Consider the following 12,207-nt stretch of genomic DNA (forward strand, 5'->3'; position numbering starts at 1 on the left):
CTTTTTTCTCAGTATCATACTTGTATGCATATTAAATAGCAAAGGAACACCTTTCATTTACAAAAATTAAACATTTCATATAACTCATTGAACCCATGCTAAACAGTGCACTATTGTCTTATATAGACTATTACATTATCATAACAACCATGCTTTCTACATCTTTACATATAACACTGCAACAATCAAAACACCTAATATCAAGCCCAGCATAACTAGCATCTTGTATTGCTTTTTCATACTATCTTCCATCTTAGCAAGTTGCTCCTCCACTGAACTCAGCTCAGCACATAACCTTCCTACCCATGCATCTACTTCTCCAACCTCTGCAATTAATCTTTCTAGATCCACACTTAATCTGTCTATCTTCTTTTCTTGTGCCTCCAATTCTCTAACCCTTCCAAGTACTTGCTGTGAACTGTTCACTGCATCTTCTCCAGATATCTTTTTTTCTTTCCCATCAACCCACTCAAAAAATTTGCATCTCCTATTAGGGCAAGAAATGAATCTTCTGTTTGGATTTTTTGATGTACTTGAACTTCGAAGAATCAGAGTGTCTCCACAAAAGCACCGGACCCTCCTTTCCTTTTGCTTCAACCATCCGCTCTTCTCATCTTCTTCATCATCAATCCACTCGAAGAACTTGCATTTTGGCATTCTCCCACAACCAACATACCTTCTTCCATGGCTTGCTACTGCCGAAGAAGACATCACAGCAACTGTCTCACCACAAAAACAAAGATGTCTCTTCCTGATGAGGGTTCTGGAACTACAGACTCCTGAAGATAACTGACTCTGATCTATGAGTATTGACATAGTAAGGGTAAGGGTTGCAAAGAGAGAAGCAGAAGTTTGAGGAAGAGGCGAGAAGAAGAGAGTTAGAACTCAGATCCTCAGATCCCTACTGAGTATCCTTCATTTGTAAGGGATAAGTGAGGGTTATAATGGTCAAATCACTCAATCTTAACGTTTTTTGTAACGTTTACCGTTAATAGGGACCTAATTGAAAAAAAAAATTGGGGGCAGGGACCCAATTGAAAGGAAAAAAAGTGTAGGGACTTAATTGAAAAATTCGTTAAACTATAGGGACCAACTGAGTAATTAAACCTATATTAAAAACTACTACTGGGGTGCAATTTCTCTTTTCCTCGTTCTTCACTCTTCATTCCTCTCCACCAACTACAACATGAACTCCCAGCCAGCCATAGTCAATAAGGGTAATGATTAGAGGGTAGATCCCTTGCCCTCGCCAACAAAACGTTTCACATCAATGCCCAATTCCACAAATTAAACAAAAACCAATCCCATTATCCCCATCACATTATTATCCCTACTACTCTACTGCTAAGCACTAACTAACAAGGGAATTTAGATATAATAGCTATTAAAAACTTTTACTCACCATTGCTTTTTCCAATCTTATTTTTTAATCTTACTTACTATGTGGTCCTTATATTTATCAAATGACATTATCACGACGTTATTATGCTTTATCATAATAAATTATGTTTAATTTAACCTTATATTTATTCTTAAATATCTTTTAGTTAACTGATTTAAAGTCTTTTAAAATGTTTTTCTTTTTCTAATTATCTGTTTATCACTCATTTGATATATTCTTGTAGCTAATATTTACACCTAATAATGGATTATAAAAAAAATTATTTATAATTTTGACACTAAATTGTAAGAGTTTATTTTACACTGCTAACATTTTTTATTACTACTTCTCTTAATATATAATATAAATTAAAAAAAGAAAAGAGTATATGAGAGTATTTAATTTGGTTACTTTTATTATGCATGTAGTTAAGTAAACTCTCTTAGCAGCCCCTTCACTTACCCCACTTATAAAGTAATTAAGAAGCTTGTATGGTTCCCCCAACAGCACAATAAAATTAAATGATGAAATACTAATTAAAGTGATATTCCTCTCCAAACAAATGATTCTCTATGTTATCTTTTAAAAAAAAGAAACACATAAAGCAAGAAAATTTTTCTACAAGCTAAGTCTCCTACAATGTAGGTGGTCAGGATTTTGGACTAGATGCAAAATAAAATATTAGAAGATACTGAAGATGGAATAAATAACATAAATTAGTTTATTTTTATTTTGAAAATTTTATAAAAAAATAAAAATAATATTTTTCATTTTGATAACATCCAAAAATTAAAGAATACACTTAAAATAAAAATAAAAACAATTATATTACATAAGCATTAAAAATCAATCACATATATATAAATTCATGTAAAAAAATGAAATAACTACCTATCACCACCTGGAATCAAATGTTATAAATAATATATATAATCGAAATAGCTTTACATTTATTTGTAAATATTAGACTTTATTAATTAATTAAACAAATTTTGAGAAGAGATAGTGTTTTGTGCATGCATTAGTGGGTTTACCAAATATTGCCACATAGATCTAGAGGGATTTGATGTGGCACCATGACTAGTTCATTCAACTGAGATTCCATATTATTAGTCAAGCTCCTATTGAGCATAAAAAAACAAGTCAACAATATGCACTAAATGTAGGGTACACATACATATGTACATTATTATTACACGAAGAAACGTAAGGCATAAATCAAACCGCCACATATAAATAAATAAATCATGATGCAAACTTCTCACTAACTATAACAACACTCCTCTTTCTCTCGCTTTGCTCTGCTTTGTAAAGGGGACAACAAAATGATCTCTGCTTCTTCCCCTTCTAAGGTAACAACAACTTCTTCAATCACCTTAAATGCTTCTCCACAATTTCTTACTCTTTTCTACGCTTTGCAGGAAGTTCAATCTGAGCAAAAATGGGTGGAGAATGGCCCCCAAAGAAGGGCCAAATGGTGGTACTCAACCTTCCACACTGTGACAGCCATGATAGGTGCTGGTGTTCTTAGTCTGCCCTATGCCATGGCATATTTAGGATGGTAAACTTTTTTTTTTTTTTGTGTTTTTACTCAAAGGTGATTAGACTTTTCGTGTCAATTTACCAACTTTTTCACGAAAAGTTTCATCCGTATTCCTTAATATTAGGACTTTATATCTTTTGTGTTGTAACTCAGATATTAAATCCTAGAATATTAACTTGTAAGAACTAGATTACTACGGAATTACACAATTGAAAAAGCAAAATTGGTTACAGACTTACAGTACTAAAATACCTCAAAACTAAACTGCTAGAAGCTATTCTTCACAGTTTACTTCCTTTAATCATTACACTAGCTATTTATACTAGGGAAAAGTCATAACTTATAATATTATGGAATTTTGCATTCTTTAATTATTATAATTGTCCTAAAAACATTCTAATGCATAAACATTCCACATTAATAAAGAATTGTATCCAATATATATATATAAAATTTAATAATGAGCAATGCTAGGGGTCGACAACATTTGTGATTGGTAGCCATCAACTAGCCATCAATGATAATTTGATGATGTGAGATTGGTGTGAGATTTCATCCAATGGTTCACCTTTTTCTGTTGGTTACATGCTGGCCAAAATGTAATAAAATTACTAGCCCCTAGACTTTTTCTTTAATAATTATTTTTATGATTTGAAACCTTAATCTTGAGATTATCCCGAGATAATTGAACTGTTGTTCCAAACTCTCCTTTATAACTGGCCCAAAATAAGACAAAAATAATGTAAATTTTCTTATTATACGTATGCCCATTATTCTATATTAGAAATTTTTTGGATCCGTCACTAAGCTCATCTAAAAATGAAAACTTAGCTTCCTTTGGTTTTTCTAATTCTTGTCTGTGCAGGGTTCCAGGGACTTTAATGTTGTTGTTATCATGGCTCCTGACTTTAAACTCAATGTGGCAACTAATCCAACTGCATGAGTGTGTTCCGGGGACCCGGTTCGACCGATATATCGATCTTGGGAGACATGCTTTCGGACCAAAACTAGGACCATGGATTGTGCTGCCACAGCAACTGATAGTTCAAGTTGGGTGTGATATTGTTTACATGGTGACTGGAGGGAAGTGCCTGAAGAAGTTCATGGAGATTGCATGCACCAATTGCACACAGCTCAAGCAGTCATATTGGATTCTCATCTTTGGTGCCATCCATTTCTTTCTCTCTCAGCTTCCTAATTTCAATTCTGTTGCTGCTGTTTCCTTGGCTGCAGCTGTCATGTCACTAAGGTAAACTTTTCTTCAATATTAAAAACATTCTTTTCTTCTCCATTGCTACTTGTTTAAAAAATTAAAAAAAAATAAAAATAAAAATATATTTTTTGTCCGTCACATTTACGATTTTCTTTTTAAATATTTATAAGTTTAATTTTATTCAATTTTTTTCTAACTTTTTGAATTATTCAATTTTATCATTGATATTTTTAATTTGTGCCAAAATTATTCTTAAAAGTTTTTAATTTTGTTCATAATATTTTGTATAAATTAATATTCAAGAATAATTTTAACACAGATGAAAACGTTAAAGAAAAATTAAATGTAACTAAATGACAGAGAATTTAAAAAAACAAATCACAAATGGTAGACAAAAAAAATTAAAAAATATATATATTTTTTAAAAGTGTTTGGTTAATATATATTCTAAAAGTATGTAATAAGATTATTAGTAATAAAATTTTTTAAATATTTATTATTTTAATAAATATAAAATAAATATATTAAAATTTTAATTTTTTATTTTTAATAACAAATTTTGTATCTTTAATTTTAACATATATTTTTAAAACAAAAATTAGCTAAATCTTAGTAGTCTGCCAAGTAAGAAATCAATTCTTACTTGAGTAACCATTTTTTGGTATTGACTATGAGCAACTACCATTTCCATATATAACAAGGTATAATTATTAATTATTGATTAATTTTTTATTAATTATTATTTATTATAAATTTTTATAAATAAATGTGAATTAATTGGTTAACTCAATAATAATAATAATAATAATAATAATAATAATAATAATAATAATAATAATAATAATAATAATAAGTTGTATCCGTTACAAAGAAATTCTTGAAATTTTTTTGAATTAAATTAACAAATAGAATCATTTAGATATTCAAGTTAAAAATATTATATTTTTCATTAATTCAGTAATTAAGAAAGAGTTGCTCTTCAATAGTTATTAGTTAATGCAATATCTTTTTTGTCTTTCAATTCATCTGTTAATCCATTTACTTTATATCTAAAAATATGTATTAGATAAATGTATAGGATAACTAGATTTGAAAAATGGTTTATTCACTACATTATTTTATGTTTATTATTTAAAAAATAAACAGTAACTGTATGATATAAATTTATTCATTAGTATAGATAATATTTTTTATATTTTTAAGTGACTTTTTCCATTCAAATTAATTTAACTCCGTGTATCACACCGGTCAGAAAACTATTATTTGATTTGTCTAAGAAAAACGCGTGTTAACTAAAATAAAATAGCAAATAAATTTTATTTAGTAATATTTGTATAAAACTATTTTTCAATGACACAAATTTTTTTTTATTAAATGTTTATTTAATTTATACTTGTTATTCTCAATATGACAATATATAACTATGCACTTATTATATAGAAAGAAAATTGGAGAAATTTGTTTTAGGAACTATACTTTGGACCTTCTTACCTATTTTTTTTTATCTGTTTGGCTTGTTGTGCTCTTTCTTATAAATCACAAAATTGACGATTTACTCTATTTTACAAATCAACTTTTTCCAACTAATTTTACTGAGTACTAAATATAAAACAATAATAAATAAAAATTAAATTGATAATAATTTATTATTTTATTTAAGAAAGTATATTAATATAAAAATGTTATTAATTACAAAGAGAAACACCCAAAAGATTTAATTTTGACGAAAACAATAGCAAAAAAGGAAAATTAAATAACAAAAATGTCAAAATATATAGTATTAATTTAACAAAAATAACAAAATTATTTTTTATGAGCAAAAATAATTTTTCTATTTGAAAAACTAATTGTGCATTTGATTTGAATTTTTGTAAAAATATTAAGATAATTCTTTAAAAATTGTATGAAAAAATCCAAAAAATGATTTATCTATAGATCCTTTTTAAAAATTTTTGGTCATTCATAAAACAAAAATCCCAAAAAATTACTTGGTATAAAATTTCCAAATTTTTCAGATGAGGTCTCACTTTTCTAATTATATATGTAAAAGATACATTAAAATTTAATCCCTAAAATCCTCTTTATACATATATATATCAAGATAATATTATATTTTGGAAATTTTATCATTTCGTTTTTTTTAAATTACTTTTATCTATACTGAAATCTTTCAAGTATACTTTTACAGTTCACCCTATTGAAAAATTGATAAAACGGCCCACATGATTCATTTTTCCTCTTTGAAAATGCTAATTAATATTTTGTTGATATTAAAAATTTCAAATAAAACTTTTGGAAAAAAAAATATGAGATGAAGGGAGTAGTATATATTTGTCATCTCTGAGTGTTTGGCGAGCTATTTAGTCTAGTAGTCTAAAACTTAACTATCCATAAAATAAAGAGATTTGGATCTTCTAAAGTTTGAATTTCATTTTAGAGAGTAAAGTGTAATTTTTTACTATTGAATAGTTTTTTTTATATTTACTTTTAGTCCCACCTATAAAATTAATGGTAAGAGATCACACTTTACTCTCTAAAATAAAATTCAAACTTTAGAAGATCCAAATCCAAAATAAAGAGGTGAATTTTATAGTACCTATAGAATAATGCCTAACTTTTACCTAATTTATTTATTATACTAAATTTTAAATATTTAATAATTATTTATTTTTATATTTTTAAAATAAAATATCAATTTTTAACCTTTTTAAAAAATTAGACAAATATTTATAGGCACCTTAACAATCACCAAATAAAGAATGGAAGAGTCCCGAAAAGATATATTTTGGAATGCTTCCCAAAAACCTGTGAGGAAAGCGAAAAGTCCTGTCCCAAAGTTGCTGAATTTCATATATAGGTTTACTTTACGCAGAAAGATCTGAATATATACGAAATAAATAAAATAATTGCAGTTTTGTTTGTCGAAAAGCAGAAGCCTCTGTGGCTTTTTAAACAAAGTTGTCGGCACACAATATCCTGCTTTTGGGAAAGATTCTATGCTTGAACATGTGTTTAATTACCAGTTAATTAAAATAAAATATTTCACAATAATCATATAATCATTATCTTGTTTTCCTTCTAATCTCACTGCTTGCCGTTCTAGTAAAGAATGAAGTTCACACATGCATGTATTGGCCGTAACCAAAACTAGTTAGCTGAAAGTTAATCTGATTTTAGTTGAAAATTATTAAATTATACAACTTTGATTGGCATGAAAAATCATCCATTCTTTTCTTAATAGGTACAACTAGGTGTCCTTTTGTTTCTTTCTAAATTGAAAAGGAGAGAAAAAATAGATACGATCCGCGAGCACCCTTTACAACTATGAGAACAAACCAACATTTCAAGAACACAGATTTTTATGCCTGTTCGATCTATTTATTTATTTATTTTGGAGAATTTCTATTTGTATTTGATTACCATTCATTTACTAACTAGATACGTATTTTCTTCCCCAAATTTTGAGATGAAGAATTGCAAATAATACAGTAAAACAAAGACAAGCAATTAAAGCTGAAATTTTATAACCTCTTCGTTATTTTGGAGAATTCGGAAGTATTAGTTATTAAATGCTCAAATCCTGATGAATAGCTAAAGTAAGAAAAATAAAAGACAAATTTGAAGTATAGTGTTAAACATAAACAAAATTATGCATGAAAGATTATAAAGATGACAAAGAGGAGATCCCAAAAGATGTTAAAATAATTCAATACACTCTAAAAATTATTTTGATAAGTCAAAATTGTCATTCTCTGATCTAATTTTCTGTTGGTCTAACTAAAATTGCAGCCACATGTATTTTGTAATCTTGATGCAATAGCTCAAGAAATTATTTTTAGGTTGTCTTTGTCTGAACCACCATCACTGCATCTATAATTAGAACAACCATTTTGCCTTGTCAAAATAATTTTTGGAATGCCGTATTGGACAATTTTCTAACTTTTGGGTATTTTTTCTTCTTTCTGCATTTTTGTTTATTTATTCTTGAATTAAGGTGTTCAAAAATTGTATTTGGTCAGAATTTCGATAGATCCACAATAAAAAAGCCGAATTCGATTAAAGTAAATATATATAATTTTTACCTTTAGAGTAGACCCGCTAATTTTGAATCGAATTGGATAAGATATACATTTCAAATTTAAATATATATATATATATATATTAAACATTTTTCATGAAAATACCAATTTTTTCTCCTTTTTTTAGGATGTTTTACTTTAAAAGTATTATTCATACATTATTTTTTTAAATAACAAAAATAAGATAATAAATATAAAAAAGGAAGAATTTAATACAATTTAACCAAAAGTTTATCCATTATATATTACTAATTTTATAACTAAAATATATCACACAGTACTTTTTTATTGCAATTGAGTTAAAAATTTTTCTTCCAAAATTACTCCCTCTTTCCTTTTTCATCTCTTTCTCCTCTACTTGTTCTATCTCTATTATATATTGTTACTAATTACTAATCTGACAAAATTTAACATATCACATGATACATTGCAATTGAAATTAAAATATATTATATATTATATATTATATTATATCACATGATGATGGTGGTTTTGGTTGCATTGATTTTCAGTTATTCAACAATCTCTTGGGTGGCATGCTTGGGCAGAGGACGGATTGAAAACGTTAGCTATGAATACAAGAAAACGAGCAGAATGGACCTAATGTTCAGGGTGTTCAACGCATTAGGTGAAATCTCATTTGCATTTGCAGGCCATGCAGTGGCCCTTGAGATTCAGGCCACAATTCCATCAACTCCTGAGAAGCCCTCAAAGATTCCAATGTGGAAAGGTGCTATTGGTGCTTATTTCATCAATGCCATTTGCTATTTCCCTGTTGCACTTATTGGATATTGGGCTTTTGGGAGAGATGTTCAAGATAATGTTCTTATGGCTCTTGAAAGACCTGCTTGGCTTATTGCCTCTGCTAACTTGATGGTATTCATTCATGTTGTTGGTAGCTACCAGGTATGCATGTTCCCAAATGTTAGAATAAAATAAAATCTCTTTAGTTAATGAATATATTAATTTGGAGACCAACTTGATTCAATAATTGAAATTTCGAAACCAATTTAGTACAATAGTTAGCTTAATTACTTTTTTACTTTATTCTCTAGCATTAAAAATTCTTGGAACAATACTTTTTAGTAATTTTGGTCAATATTTGGCCAACACAAATATCAAATTATCTTCGATAAATAAATTTTAGAAATTTATGTGTAAATTCTCATAAATATAAATACAAATTGTATTAATTCATATGTATAAATTATATTTTTATATGCGTAAATTTCTGTAAATATGAGTGTAAATTATTACTCATTATCAGGTGCTAACTCAAAATGATAATATATATTTGTTGGCTATGTAGTATTATTATTTTCAAAATATATTTCCTTTTTCCTTCGATTCCAAATAATTCTCTAATTTTAATACGTACATCATACATATAAAGATAATTTAAAAAATAAATAAAAACATCTTAAGAATGTTGGATAAATTTAGATGAGTATATATAATTATTTTTGTTAATTCTCTTTCTATAACTCTCTCTTTTTGCTTATTCTCTTTCCTTCATTTAGTAGAGTTTTTAGTGATAACAATTATTTTGATCAAGTAAAATTTTGGATTGGAGGGAGCATCTCTGTTTAAGTCTTTATCTTTCTCTCCACTCATCAGTCATGGAGGTTCAACAAACACAAAGATATGCTACCACCTATATATGTTATTACTGTTTCTGACCTGATTAATGGGGAAAATTATGGATTACAGATTTATGCTATGCCTATTTTCGACTTGATTGAGAGGATGATGACAAAAAAATTTAATTTCCCTCCTGGACTAGCACTCAGACTTGTTGCTAGAACTACTTATGTAGGTAAGATATTCGCTATCCTCCCTATAATTGAACTATCTTTTTCTACATTTTCAACTATTATAGAAAGATTTCACATTTACATACTGCACTCCTTAGTCAAGAGTATCTTTTGTATTTGAAGTGTCAACAATACACTAGTCTAGCTATCATCTTTATGCTAGAATTTAACTTTTATTTAGTAGTATGATAGTAATAAGGATCAAAGTTATGTCTTCCAATTTATAGAAATTTTAAATATCATATGATAAATCATTTTATATTTAGTAGCTAACAAGTTTTATAATTTTATTTTTTATTTTATTTAAAAATGCTGTTTGTATACCAAACTCAGCTATTATGTATTAGTATACAAATACATGTGTTGTTTAAATTTTTTAATATGTATTTTTGTATTTTAATGTGTATTTTATACTAATAGCTGGTTTTAATGACTAATTTTAATATATATCTAGTATGATTGTATTTTATTATATCATAGTTGTAAAAAACAGTGTAAGACATAGAAGGTTTTTTCCTCCCATGAAAAATCTTCATGCCATCATAATTAAGTTTAAAATTTCACAGCTGCTACATTGTTCGTTGGTGTTACCTTCCCTTTCTTTGGTGATCTTCTCGGGTTTTTTGGTGGATTTGGTTTTGCTCCAACTTCATATTTTGTAAGGCCTACTTTTCCTAGCAAGCTTTAGAATTTGTATCAAATCACTAATCTTTGATGTTGTTTGAAAGGCTATGTTTCATCAATCCTTAGGTTGAGGCAGATTTTTACTCTATTTAATTTTAGGGTTATGCTAAATAACCAATGACTTTGTTGAATAATATGAACAACTACTAATTAAATAAAAATACACTACACTTCTAAATTATTTAACTAAATCTTAATATTAGAATAACTATCCGTACATCTAATGAAATGAACATCTGATATATTTATTGTTCACATTGTTTAGTATTTTCATTGTTTACCTATACTTTTCTATAATTTTATTTCACTCTACTTAGATTTATAAAAAAAAAAAAAAACTGCACATAATAAATCTTGCACTCTAACCTTTTTTTGTAGGTACCTGTCCTGCCTATGCATATTTTTGTAATCTCTAAAATTCAACATAAAAAAAATAATTTTTAAAATTTATGAAACAATGATAAAAAAAATTCAAACAACATATTAAAAAAAACGCCTTTAAATTTTGTGTTAATTTGTTTAATGACTAGACATTCTTGTTTTAAAAGTAGGGTCATAAAATATTCTTTTTTTGTCTATATATCTTCAATTTATATATTTCTATCTGAAAAGAGGGAATCCAAACACGACTGATAAGTATCATTCAGAGTCTATAACATGAATAATCTCCTCTATCTATTGTTTCAGCTTCCTAGTATAATGTGGCTAATAATCAAGAAGCCGAAGAGATTTAGCATGAATTGGTTCATCAATTGGGTAATTATCGATTTACAGTAGCAAGTTCACTTTTGAAAATACATCAAAATATAAATGCTTATGAATTATGATCAGAGTTGACCCACAATTGTATTTTCAGGTTTCAATATACGTTGGAGTGTGCATTATGATGGCATCAACCATAGGGGGCTTGAGGAACATTGCTGCTGATGCCTCCACTTATAGTTTCTACACCTAAACTAGATTATTGAAAGAATGTGTTAACTGTAATTAAACGAGTTAATTATTGGACTGGGACTTGCTAATGATCTAGTTAATAATGTGCCCTTGTTTGTTGGAGTAACTATTTTTTTGTAGTCTTCTTTTCTTTGGTGGTCTTATCTGAACACTTCAAGATTTCTTGTTAGCCATATATAGTACTTAAATTTTACTAATATATATTTGTTTGCATTATATTCTGCTTCCATGTTAATTCTTGTGTTCAGTGACGGACCCAGAAAATTTTAGGAGTGGGGGCAAAAATATATATATATTAAATAAGTTTTGTTAAATATTATTAATTATACGGAGATATAAAAATTAAAAAGAGTTAGGGAATACTTTTATTCTTAAAATACTATTCATTATATATAATTTATAAAAAAATATTTTTTTATTTCTAAAACTTAAAATTAAAATATTTTTATTAAACTATAGATAACTTATTATTCTAACTAATTTTTTTATACACAGTTAATAAAAAAAGACTGAATTAAGTCAATTAACTGGCATATTAA

At 27.4% G+C, this 12,207-nt stretch overlaps 1 protein-coding gene across 1 annotated transcript; it reads left to right on the top strand.

Annotated features, from left to right (window-relative positions):
* The first annotated feature begins 2,521 nt into the window (after window positions 1–2,521).
* LOC112802666 (lysine histidine transporter-like 6) lies at window positions 2,522–11,884 on the top strand. The gene is made up of 8 exons (XM_025845981.3): window positions 2,522–2,733; window positions 2,803–2,942; window positions 3,790–4,173; window positions 8,729–9,122; window positions 9,927–10,032; window positions 10,597–10,688; window positions 11,402–11,470; window positions 11,571–11,884. Exons 1-8 carry the CDS (start codon window positions 2,707–2,709, stop codon window positions 11,667–11,669), a joined length of 1,311 nt encoding a protein of 436 aa, XP_025701766.1. The 5' UTR covers window positions 2,522–2,706; the 3' UTR covers window positions 11,670–11,884.
* Window positions 11,885–12,207: the final 323 nt, after the last annotated feature.

Source organism: Arachis hypogaea, chromosome 5, assembly GCF_003086295.3.
Source record: "Arachis hypogaea cultivar Tifrunner chromosome 5, arahy.Tifrunner.gnm2.J5K5, whole genome shotgun sequence".
Lineage (NCBI taxonomy): Eukaryota > Viridiplantae > Streptophyta > Magnoliopsida > Fabales > Fabaceae > Arachis > Arachis hypogaea.

What these genes read in the sequence shown, in the direction of transcription:
- LOC112802666 (XM_025845981.3), top strand. Translation starts at nt 2,707, where the DNA reads ATGATCTCTGCTTCTTCCCCTTCTAAG. An exon ending in GCCATGGCATATTTAGGATG is followed by an intron (nt 2,943 to 3,789) that starts GTAAACTTTTTT and finishes TTGTCTGTGCAG; the next exon opens with GGTTCCAGGGACTTTAATGT. An exon ending in TTGCTCCAACTTCATATTTT is followed by an intron (nt 10,689 to 11,401) that starts GTAAGGCCTACT and finishes CTATTGTTTCAG; the next exon opens with CTTCCTAGTATAATGTGGCT.